General features: G+C 38.8%; 1 protein-coding gene across 1 annotated transcript in view; it reads left to right on the top strand.

Annotated features, from left to right (window-relative positions):
* The first annotated feature begins 219 nt into the window (after window positions 1–219).
* The window catches only part of gnb1l (guanine nucleotide binding protein (G protein), beta polypeptide 1-like), a 36,375-nt gene continuing 23,536 nt past the window's right edge, over window positions 220–13,058 (top strand). The window contains exons 1-4 of the mRNA XM_038273632.1: window positions 220–310; window positions 9,877–10,048; window positions 10,349–10,474; window positions 12,066–12,228. Coding sequence (XP_038129560.1) covers window positions 9,939–10,048; window positions 10,349–10,474; window positions 12,066–12,228 — 399 coding nt within the window. The 5' untranslated portion in view covers window positions 220–310; window positions 9,877–9,938. The remainder of the gene's footprint in view (window positions 311–9,876; window positions 10,049–10,348; window positions 10,475–12,065; window positions 12,229–13,058) is intronic.

Here is a 13,058-nt window from a genome sequence, read left to right as displayed (position 1 = left end):
GCACTAAAGTAAACTTTTGTTTTGCCCTTTCTAAAGTAGCTCCTTTGATCACCAATTTTCTCTTTTACTTGGGTTAAAATATGGTTAAGTAATGCTACTCTTACTAAAGTGCAAATTTTAGGGTACTTTACCCACCTCTAATCAGACGTACAAATATCTAATTTTGAATTCGTCTGACAAAAGAAACGGGGAGCGAGGTAGTGAATGGAATTCTGTTCAGGCATTTACATGGGCAACTCATCCTCTGGAGGGGTCCTTGAAGTTGAGTTTCCCTGGCAACTGTTGACAGCGGCCGCAGTCCTCGAGACCTGGTAGTGCTTTTTCTAAACATTTGATGGGTTGGGGTGGGTTTTTGCTCTCTGCTCTGACGGTGGAAGCCGGTGGAGAAAACCTGCTGTGTTTTTTCTCAGCTTGGTGTTTGTAGAGCCGCTGTGGACTGTTGCTAGTGTTTAGCTAATGTTAGCAGGTTTTGTTCAACCTCTCAGTCTGGTCTTCTCAGATTTTAAACCTCATCATTCTCACAGAACCATTGTGATGTACATTTTTGAGCAGGTTAGATCTAAAATGAACTTCAAACTGAAAAATGTCATTGAACACCTTGAGGGGGGTTAGCTCCGTAGAAAGAAGCAATTAGCATAAAGAGAGTCTCATTTAAACTGACGTTCAATCTGTAGGAATTCCGCCAACTTAAACACAATCTTTACAAATACTTTTAAAGTAAACAAATACTTTTGTTCCCTAAAGGATGTCCTTAGATATCTTTGTTTGCACCCACGATGCATCTGTGTTTGTGGCTGCATGGATCAGAGACATGTGTCCGAGATACCAGGAGATTTTAAATGTATTTATTATTGTTAAAACCTGAAATACATCTGATCTTGAAAGGTTCCGATAAATCCAACCATTATTTAGAGACACAGTAAAAAAAAGCAAGTTCCAATGTTTGAAGTTAGTGTTTTTTTGTTCTTAAAAGAATACTTATTTCCAAAATAATTGTAATCCCTTTAAAACCAATGTAAACTAAGTTTTTATATAATAATACTTTACTTTTTACACGATATAAACTTTCAGTTAGTTATGCATGACCATCTGTTTCTCTGTGGTATAAATAAGACATGACACCAAGGCCTGTTTTTTAAAAACAATGGTCACAAGATTTGACAACAACTCCCAATTATGTTGCCACAGAAATGGTAGGAGAGGTAAAATATCCAAAGCTGACTGTTAGACAATTCCCTCAAAGCACTTTAATTGGAACCTTGTGCTTTAGTCAGCTAGATAAACTTGAGCTTGTTGGGAGAAAACAATCCTGGAGGTTATGGTGGAAAACAAAACATAAACAGCCTCAGGTGAGTCCATCTGACCTGTTGTCTTTCAAAGGCATCAGAAACCTTGAAGAAATGTATTAGATAATTATTCTTAATACCTGAAAATAAAAAAATATCCAGATCGGTAAAAATATGCTTATATAGAGACAAATTTAGCCTCCTAAAGAAAAGAAAAGTCAACTGCAGTAAACCACAATGCAATAAAATAAACTTTAATCCCTTTTAAATAACAAAACAACCTCTTAAAGTGGAATTATTTTAAGTTTAACGGCTTTTTTTTTACTAACTGTGTACCAAAATTCTATATAAGTGGGGAAATTGTGGTGTTTATGACAGCAAAGGTTATAGTAGAATTGGTCTCACAATGTGCACCTTTGAAAAGTGCATAAAAATAACAGATGGGAAAATAAAACATATAGAGTCTTACACTGTACACTTTTTTGCAATATAATACTCTATATCTGGAGAATAAAAAAATCAATAAGAGCTTTTTTACAGTAATGGATATGTGAAAAATAGCAGCAGCATCAGAGAGGTGCAATGACAGCAGCATATTATTTAACTGACTAAGACAGGATCTGTGCAAAAATCAGCATAAATTGAACATCTTATTGAGGTTGTTAATAAACAGTGATGATTATAAAGTCTTAGAGCTGTTGGGAGGAAGGATTTGTGATAACGCTACCTGGTGCATTTAGGGTGCATTTATGTGTTATACCTCTCCAAATTGGTAGTCTATTCAGTTCAACATTAGTTTAATGAGAAGGTCAAAAACTCCCCCTCTTTCTTGCTCTGAATGTTAAAATATTTCAGAACTGAATTCTTTTGTTACAAAGTAATAATAGAAGGGGTTAAAATAATTGTGGCACTGGTGACTTTAATATAAAAAATGTCTTACAGTGGTTGTTTTTTCACCACTTAAAGAATGTATTTCAAAAATGCTTTAAGAAAAGATTAAGCTTTTCTAAGGACATTTTGGCTCGGTGTTGTTTTCTCTACATTTATTATCCAGCATTTTATAAGTGAAGATACCAAGACATAGTGAAGGGTGTGCTGTACATTTTTCACGTGGTCACATTTGACAGCAGAGTCATGGTTGAGTGCTGGGAAATATTTAGTATGTACTTATACTTAAACTTTGACAAACTTGTCATTGTTCTGAGTTGAGCGTGCACCAACTGGCTCATAACTCCCAAACATGACTGACAGCTGGAGCCGTGGGAGGTGTGATGTTTGACGCTCTCTGTATCTACCTGTGTTCTTAATCTCTTCTTGCATTATTACAGCAGAAAAAAAACAACATTTCCTTGTTTTCACATCTTTGCTGTATTCTCAGCCAAATCCCCACATATCCAGAAGGCCATCACACCCAAAACGTGCGGTGATGTACGATGACACTTGAGCTGTCAACCCTCTTGTGTCCTTTTGTGCTGGAGTGCCCAGGTAAATGACCCCACGGAGGAAATGGCTGATAATGCAAACAGATAAGGCTTCTGGTACCTGTTGACCACAGTCAGAACCTCCTACATCAGGTCTTTCTGACACGTCTCTCCATCTGCGACTGCCTCAGTGACACCCACAAGGCATTGAGCCCTTATCTGCTGTGGCCCCTGCTTTAGCATTCACGCCATTCATGCGAACAATGCTACCTCTTCCCGCTCATTGGATCTGTGACTGACAGTGGGTGTTGGTGCACTTGTGTCTGACTTCAGCCTCTATCTGACACCGGGCTGTTTGTCCAGTCTCGATACCCCCTCCAAGACACAATAAAGGGCGTGACACTTCCCTTGATGTTTTTCCAACTGGACCTTAATAATGGAGCTTGCTCTCCACTCTGCACATCGGTTTCCTCCTTAGGAGGACTTGCATTAGACGGGGGAGGGTCGGGGCAGAAGGGCTGACTAATGGTTAGTTCACCACCCACAGACGAGCCAGCAGAAGGGGAAATGCCATCATGTTCAGTCAGTAAAATGCATGAAAGCTACAGATAAGGCAGCTCCTATTTATAAACTATAGATAAATGAAAATTTGAAGTCTAATGGGATCCAGAGATTGGGCTGTGATTTGGACGGCATTCTGGCCTATATGTACCAGAGAATAGTTGGTTTGATTGTCACTGTCAGAATAAAGTATATGGTCAGAGTAATGATTTATGGCGTTTTGTAGTAAAATAAACATGTAAAACACGATCTAAGATCTTAGGATAAAACAAACCCTGTGCTGCTTTTAAAATATGGAGAAATGAGTGAAGGAATGGATTGATTTGGAATTGCTGATCCTTTGCTCCTCACAGACAGAAACCTCTTTCCCACTGAAAATACCGGGTTTCCGCGTGTTTTTCAATCATGGGTCGACACGTTAAAAATTGGCATTTGGCTCCCATTAGCATAAAAAGCCGGGTCTAAAGGCTGATTTATATTCAGAAACCAGTTTCTCTGCGTGTGTGTTGCAGTGAATGTAATTGTGCCCCCACCCCTTCCGCAGACACTCTGGTTCACCTCTCCTAAATTGTAGGACAGTGTCACAGACAGGAGGACTATGATTGGTCAAATCTACGCCCGTTCTACACTATCGGTATTTCCTTTTTAGTACCTTACCAGCTTGTTTGTATGACTCGTGAAGATAGAAGAGCGAGGTGCGCGAGAACGCTGGGACCCTTTTTCCACCTGGATCCCCAGTTTTTTTCGCCCTCATGTCCCTCTGGTGTGGCACAAACTTGCCCCGACTTCCTCACTGCCTCGGCCTTATCTAGACCCACAGCTAGTTCCTAATTGTGCCTCTTGCCTTGTGGTGTGGAATAACATAGCTCTGACCACGCTTCAATATTGGGCATAAATCAAAAATCACTCTTTTATTTGTCTGAATCCCTCTTACCAGCACTGCCCTATGTTTATTAAATGTAAGCAGAGTTGTATCAGCCAATGGTGTCACGTAAATTAGCGGGTCAGCCCGGTCCTGGTGTTCCCACAGCATGCCGATAAGAGCTGTGGTGATTTTAACGCTGGTCGCTTGCTGAGTCGACTGACCCGGGTAGACGCTCGTCAGTGAGCTGTTCCCACTGCCACTAAAAGCAAATTATTTTCGGGTATAAACTGGTTTTTCAGCCAGTGGGAAGCGGGGGTGGGCAATTCTAGTTCCTGAGGGCCGTTATCCTGAAGCTTTTAGATTTGTCCCTGGTCAAACACACCTGAATCCAATGGCTTAATTACCTTCTCAGGGTGCAGTTAGTTTCTGCAGTCCTCTTAATTATCTAATTACATAATTCAGGCGTGTTGGACCAAGGACACCTCTAAAACCTGCATGATAGCGGCCCTCAGGAACTGCTATTGCCCACCCTAGTGGAAACTCCAGCACTTTCTCTGGCTTCAGTTGAACTTCTTTAAGCAGTGCATCACCAAGTTTTAACATAGCTTTTAGCTAGCAAACCAACCCATGCCAATCTAGTGCATCTGATCCATGTATTGGATCTGGTTTTCATCCTGCTGCTCACATCTCATCTTCATATTCTTGGGATCCTCCATCTTGGCTCCCATGAAGCAGGTGTATTATACAGCTCCTATATTACACTCTATGAGCACCCCACCCCTCCCTTTTCTGCTCTAATTTATGAATGGCACAATTTTACAAAGGATGCACCTCAGGTGGGTAGCTACTGATCACATGATACTCTGTATGAAGCCAGGAATGTGGACAAGAATCCCTCCCTCACCTCTACAACTTTGATGCACAATATCATAACCAATCCACCTCTCAAGCCTACTGACACACGCTGGGATGAAGATGGGGGGGGCAGCAGTCTTGGGGGCATGAGGGGGTACAGATAGTGGCTGTTTGATCTGAAGGTCGCCAGCCCCCTCGATGGTGTTGAGAGATCCTTGGCGGATGAGGCTGGCTCTTATTTAATAACATGAAGGGGAAGCGGACCTTTCTCTCATAATTAGGCCTAATTACCTTCTAGGTGTGGACAGACGGCCCAAGAAGAGACAAACTGCCTTTATCCACAGACTTAGAGTCAGATTACCCCGAGCTGTCTTATCTGTTTGGAGCCTCGGTGCTCCTCACTGCCTTCTTCTTGCCGGCTCCTGTATCCAGCTCCCCTATATTAACCAGTCAGCCTGATTTATTACAGCCTGCTCTCCTGTTTAATTATACGTCTTCATTAATCTTCTCTGTGAGTCGCAGAACTTTTCATGTGAGCCGGTCCAGGAAGCAGAGTGGGCGACGCAGACCTATGCAGTACATGTGGGAAGGATCTGGTCGGCCGTTTGTTAAAAAAAAATCATAACAAAAACTCTTGTCTTTCACAGCTGAATGGGGAACATATACGTACATCACTGAGATTTTATTACAAATAGTTTGTCAAACATTGGCTGGGATGTTTGCTCGCCTCCGTCTGTTGGTGAGGAACGCTTTAGGGGTCCATACCAGTGGGTTTGAGTGACATCTCAGCGGCGGTTTGTTTGTTTACGGTATCTGTGTCTCTTTTCCTGAGCTGCCTGCATGTTTGTGTTTGGGTTTGTGGGGGACTCACTCGCAGCCACAACAACAGGAGCCATTGTTGGGGGCAGTTTCAGAGACTGGAAATGGCTGACGCCTGGACCAGAGTGGCAGCACTCCCAGGAGGAGCCTGCTGCGGGGGAAAAGTGACAAACATACTTATATTTTGGTTTGATTCCAGAGCAGCGGTTCTGAAACTCCATGTAACAAGTAGAACCTCAGGAAAAACAAGGTTTTCTAATTACCACCATACTTACATAGGAAGTACCCATGTAAGCATAGAGAGGTAGTTGCTTTAGCACCCAGGGGCTCATTTATTAAGGTGTTATTATGCAGAATCAAAAATATTTATTTATTTCTGAATAAATAACTGTATTTCTAATTTTCTGATTTATTTCTGCATAATAATAGCGAAAAAGAAAATTAACTAAGCATTTCTAAAACTCTTTTCACAAGATAAACCTTTTCTCTAATCAACTAAACAACTGATGTGAACGTGCCAACTCTCCTTCTAATGAATTTTATCGGTTGTCAGTAGGTGAAATACAGAAAAAATAACAAGAAATCTAATTCTTTAAATGCATAAACACTAAAAACTTCTGTTTTCTCTCTAAAAATTCCCTCAAAGAAGAAGTTTGAGTTAACAGAGTTTAATAAACACATAAATATCATAATTTATTCATGTTCTAATGCTTTTAAAATCTCTTACCCAGTCAATCGACCTGCAGGACATTCTTTTCTTATTTGCTATGATCCTAAGAATAAAATAGTGGAGCTCCCGGTTTCACTGTGAGTTTGCAGTTTTCCTCATTGACTTTTTGTTTATTAACTGAAGATTTTTTACTGCTTATTCGCATCACACCTAATCATTTCCCATTTCTTTAGACCAGTGAGGTTGGCAGCTTCCTTCCACACAAGCTGCAGCAGATTTTAGCTGTTTCCCTGCTGCTGAAGCTGAATTATTTTAACATTCTGCTAATTTTCATTCATTTTTATCTCCAGATTGTTTAAGTACTGAAACACCTAAAAGTTGCAAAACGATTGGAGATGTCCACCCCAGCCTTAGTTAAGAGACGTAACACAGTTTAACCCCATTGGTCTTTTAGCTTTTGTCAACCTGGTCTTCGTCACTTGTGGGAAAGTTGGTTTTGAATGACAGCTGGATATGACTGCTGCTGGAAAGTTTAGCAGCTTGTGGTCTTTAGACGGTGAGAGGAGCCAGTTTTGGGCTGCTGTATCCATGACTCAGAGCTTCATGGAGCTTTCTGCAGGAGGACAATGAAGGATGCTTAATCCACCTGTTATCAGGATGAGCCTCATGCCCAGGAATGCAGTCTTCTCCACCTTTCACAGGAGCAGAGGCTTAACAAATAACCGCTTACAGCAACCGCCATCTTATTTTTTAACCTATTCTTTCATAAAACCAAAAAACAAAGCTATACAGTTATTGTTTTCTTTATATAGACATATAAATAAAAGGTATTCTCAGATCAAACCTTTTCAAACCTGTTCTTTTCTTTTACTTTGAAGTTTTATCTGCTGATTTCCATCTTTAAAAAAAACAGAAACACCTAGAAACCTTTAATTCAGTGATTTAAAAGTATCAAACATTAAGCATAAAATAAGAATTATCTGCTGCTAACTATTGTGTAAATATTTTCAGTCAGAGAGAAGAGGAAGAGATTGAGGGGAGGGTCAGTATTTCCCCCCTCTGATTAATACCATTTTTTTTGTTTTTTTTTTGTATTGGTTAGTTTGGTTAGTTGTAATTTCTCCTAATTAATAGAAACTTTAAATATCTCATGTGATCATATATCTTTTGTGCAGATATTTGTTTTGGGTCTCTAAAATAAAAAAAAAAGAATGAAGGTCTGCATTGTTTATTTATAGGAGTTCTTCTGAAGCAAGTGGCTGTGTCCTTGTGACTGCCATCCTTTAGGCTTAATTAGGCAGGCTGGTCAGGGGTCTCTGTCTCTCTGCTTTTCAGGTTTACATGGACAATTTAACCACTAACCTCTTGAAATGAGCTGCTTCTGAATGCCTCAGGCTCCAGTTTCAGTCTCTGCTTATTGCAGGGAGTGAGGGGTTATGGGGAGTACAGATAGACCAGTATGGAGGGAGTTTGGTTCCATTTTTGTGGAAGACGATGTTAATTTCAACTTTGTAAATTAAAATTTAAAAGAAAATGGCTATCTGGGAATCAAACTTAAAAAACACCTTAATTAAAAAAAGGTTTTGAAATAAACTTTGTTGTTTTTTACAGTTGTTTTTACAACGTAATATTTTCAAATTATTTTTTTTAGCGAAAGTTTTACAAAATGTATTATTTTCAAACTGTTTTACAGACAGTAAACGTCTCTTTACTTCAAGCCCAATGGTTTGTTCTCGACCAATAAAAATGTTGTTGCTAAAATTCATGCAGACCAATAGAAATGCATCTTCACTCCTCCATAGGAAAGCCCGCCCCCAGAATGTAACCTGTAATTTTACAGATTATAGATACAGATTTATACATATATATATATATATATATATATATATATATATATATATATATATATATATATATATATATATATATATATATATATATATATATATATATATATGTATATATGTATAAAAAAATAAACATATTATATGTAAAAATATAAAGTCTGGGAAAACAAATTGATTAAATATATAAAAAAAAAAATAAATCTGTGTACAATCTCTAACCTTTTCAATTAAAAGTTTAAAAAATAATTCACAAAAGGATTCTTTTTTTTTTTTTTCAACAACAATGGAACAAAAGTCCCCCCATAGCCCAGGAAGCGGATATAACCTGATGTTAAGCTGCTGTATACACCTTAATGCTAGATCAAGGTTTTTGTGAATCTTGCAGAAATTTTCAGATTATTAATCCCTCTCTAATTTTGCTCCAACAGAATTTCCCTGAGCTGTGTTAACTCTGTTGATATGTTGCAGAATTTATCGAGGGGTAATTAGATGTTAAATATGTAAAGATGAAGGTGTTGGTGCAACACCTTCATTTTACATTAGATTTAAGCAGGAATCCGTAGGAATCTGTTGCATGTGAAGATGCTGGAGTCACATGTAAGGGCCTTGTTTCCTCCCTGCATGCCTATGGTTGGTTTGGTTTCCTCACCTGCTCAGCCGACGGACAGCATAAAAGTCTGAGATGTTACCTTTGCCTCTGGGACAACGGCTGCTGATCGCGAGCCCGATCCCTGTCTGTTTACTGTAATTAGTGTGTCACAAGTTTTGATTTATTATGCAGTGAGTAAGAGAGGTGTTATCACAGGAACTAAAGAGCAGGGAGGGTTGGTGGTTGTAGCTACAGAGTAAAGAGGAAATGAAGACAGTGCGCCGCTGTGTTGAACTAAAAGCTTGAAGGCAAAAGGGACCCAGACTGCCTCTGTTCAGTTTGTGCAACAGCCAGATTTTTAGAGATGTTTGTTGATGAAACTATTCAGCTAAATTTAACGTTGATTTGGGCTTCTGTTAGTGGGCGTTAGGGCTGTGCAATTAATTGCATCTGCATTATAATCGCAATTTAGATAAACGCAATTTTCAAACTGCAGAGGCCTTCGATCTTTAGGCAAAATACATTTAAGAAGAGTAACGCACTAATTTTCTCATTCCAGACCTGTAGGTGGCAGTAATGCAATTAAAGTGGGTATGCTGTTGCACAGAAGGGAACAGAGGGTTGAAGCTAGCAAATAGATCATTACAGTAGGAGTAATTACTTTTTTCATGCAAAGGTTTCAGTAAAGTCCTGCAGCACTGGTTTCTGGACAAGCAGACTTTCAAGGCCGTGATAAAACTGAACATCCTCATGGCTTAGTGCAAAGGAAAATCGCAAGAAAGTTATTAGTTGAAAATAATCGCAATTTGGATATTTGGCAAAAATGTTCGGCCCTAGTAGGCAGCAAACTAAACCTCATCATTTAATATCTTTTTCACACTCATACAGATTTTTGGTACAAAACATATTTCAGCCACAAAGTATCATTTTTTTATTGGAACCAAATGTAATTTTATCTTGCAGCTCATATAACTGTGATGGTCCTCAGCTTCTTTGCATTCACACGCCGACCTCCTGATTGACCCATGTCCCGTCCTGCCCCATCTCCAGTTTATACTCTGAGAGGGGCCAGCGCTCCTCTGAACAGCCTCCACTTTAGATGTCCTGGAGGGGAAACCCCCTTGCTGTTTTCTGGGTGAGTCTTTCTTTCACATACATCTGATAAGTTATCTATGTAGCTGTAGCTCAGTAAAACTCAGGAATCTCAGCATTTGCTGAGCGAAAGCTGACTTCTGCTCTAGGCCATAGAAAACTGATGACAGTGAAGGTGAATGATACATTTAATATTGCATCAAACACAGCTGTCATTTTTTTTCACTTAAAGAAACATATCAATTGTGTTTAACCTTTTTGAAATTAAATTGATCTAATGTTTCTTTTACATCCAAGGTTTTGTAAAAATGCAAAAATAAAGACTCTTGGATGATTTTTGCAGGTCAGCAAAAGGCACCATTCACATCTGGAACCTGAACAGCAGGAGGGCGGAGCGGGTAGTAGAGGGTCATAGTGGTCAGTCGATCCTGTGGCTCAGCACACTGCGATCCGGAGATGCTCTCATCAGGTGGGTCTCTCTTAGTGGTTTCTAAAGATCCGTTACCATTAGGGCAGCTGTGCCCTGCAACAAAAACAGGCATTCACCTTTTATAGTGTTTTATTGGCGCCTTTTGATGTAATAACAACTATGAGAAACACAAGGACGTGGAAACAAAGACAAACTTAGGATCGTTTTAATGTTGACACAGTGAAGGATAAATTCCGCCTGTGGCATTTAATGAGGCATTTTGCCTGATCAGCAACTATTAAGGGAAAGAAAACAGACGTTTTTTTTCCACTTCAAGTCAGTTAAGTGGTTTTAAGACAGCAAAAGATAAATCAACATTAAAACTCAACCGTTCCACAAACCGAGGAGGAATAGTAATGGGCACAGGCCTTTTGGCTCTGGGTGAAGATGTGTCCGACGCCTTTACAGTTACAAAAGCGTGGGAAGGAATATAGAGCATAAACGAAAATACTTTTATCACATTCAAAAATGTTTTTTTAAATTTTTTTATCACATGTATGATCAGGCTGTGCATTAATATTTGAAGCCCCTCCCAGCTGGTTATCGTCAATATATTTCATTACCAACCATTATTAATTAAGGAGTCTCAGCTTTTTCCAAGCTTATCATAACCAAACAATCTTAATATGACAAAAAAACAAAAGGAATTGTCTGTTAGCTTCATACAGATGAACAGCCTGTAGCTCCCGTTAATAACTGTTGTGTTTAGCCGCTTATGTCATCAGCAGCAGGCTTTTGTTCTCCTTTTATATTTTCCAAGACTCATTTTTGTTTTTAGAAACAGAATTAACTGTGTTCCTTCCTCTAAATACTTCCAGTAGTGTGTCTCTGAATTACATGTTGCCCACTGGTAACCTTTAGCCTTTTATTAACTGTTTCTTTTTTTAACTAAATTTCCATATCCACTATGACACTCTATAGGAACTGATTCATAAGAGGGGATACCAATACTGACATATGAACTAAATATGTTTTCCAGTTTTTTTTTAGTATTTGTCATTTTCAGGTCTATAAATTGAAGATCGATCAATCCATGTTTTTTAAAGCCGATTATTTTGACATCAGTCTAAAGGCAATTTTATTGACAGGCTGATTCTTCTGACCAATACTGCTTTTTAATCCATTATTTACATGATGAATATAAGAAAACCATAACAGTTGTTACACCAGTCTTAATAAAAAACAAACAAAGCAAAAAACATTTATTTATGCACATATCGCCGCCTTCAAGAAAAAATGCAAATGTCGACTGGACGATGTATCAGTCTATCTCTACTATAAAAGAAGATGTGATGAACAACAGTCTAGCTCACTGATAAGCCTCCAGAGGGCACCTCCTGTGGTACTTGAGGGGGTCTGACCTAGTTCCTATAGATAGATAGATAGATAGATAGATAGATAGATAGATAGATAGATAGATAGATAGATAGATAGATAGATAGATATGGGTTTATTTAGCAAAGCTCTACTATTGGCACCATTCCATGCTTCTTGAATCTCTTAGATGAGAATTTAGGCAGACTATATGTGGATGGGTCCGCATGGTTGTAACCTTCTTTCTTTCTTGTCCTCTCTCTGTTGGACTAAGCAGTCAGGGACGTGACATGCAGATCTGCCTGTGGGACCTGAAAGAAGGCCGCAGTGAGGCGGTGGACTCTGTGTGGACGGGCAGCGTTGGATTCTGTCAATGTTCACTGCTGGAAACCAGCCCGTCAAACTACCTGCTGGCCTTTGCTGGCCAGGAGACTGAAGAGGTAAGACATCAGCCTAAAAAGGGTTTTCTGAAAGTTTAAGGCAATTTTTTTTCACTTGCCTCCCCATCAGGGCATTCTGGGATGAGCTTTTAATACTTACAACAAGATAGAGCCTTCAGATCACAACACAAATATAAGTGAATGAACTGAAATTTCCTGAAAACTAGAATAACAGCCTAGCACAATAATGATCCAACAGCACATATTATTGTAGGTTCAGTCATTAACTTTCAGAAAGATTTGGTGTTGTTGTTTTATCTATTCATAAATCAGTTATATTTTTATTTGTACATGTATTTAAGGTACAAAGTCCTAGAGGAATGACTTCTGACAATTTTAGGGATGTATTTAGATTTTTTGCACCATGGGGAAAATGTATCTTTTAACTTTATTTGAATTTCTTTTTTCAGTTTTTTAAAAAGCCACATTGCCATTGAATTCATAGGAAAGGAGTGTTGTACTCGAAGAATAACATCAGAGGGACACTTTATGCCTGTTAGCTTATTTACATGACACATTTTCAGTCCAAATGGTCTTTTTACCAGTTACTGATTATTAAGCCATATTGATGCAGCATTAAGACCAGGCCTGTTGTACATCTGCATTAAAAATTAATGTATGCAATAATTTCCCGAAATGAGCATTTTCTTGCTAAATTGTCACTCCATCTACATCTCACCGCTTAAAACGAGACTAGTCCTTCTGTTTTAAATGTGCTATTGCAGTGGTTTCCGACCTTTATGCTGTTCCATTCCTCCCAAGACCCTGATTTTAATCAGGAAATAAAATCATTAAAATAATATGCTGAAGATTTTTTTTATTATTGACAA

Source organism: Cyprinodon tularosa, unplaced genomic scaffold, assembly GCF_016077235.1.
Source record: "Cyprinodon tularosa strain WSP-4 unplaced genomic scaffold, ASM1607723v1 ctg88, whole genome shotgun sequence".
NCBI lineage: Eukaryota > Metazoa > Chordata > Actinopteri > Cyprinodontiformes > Cyprinodontidae > Cyprinodon > Cyprinodon tularosa.
This window is presented reverse-complemented; position numbering and strand designations above follow the sequence as displayed.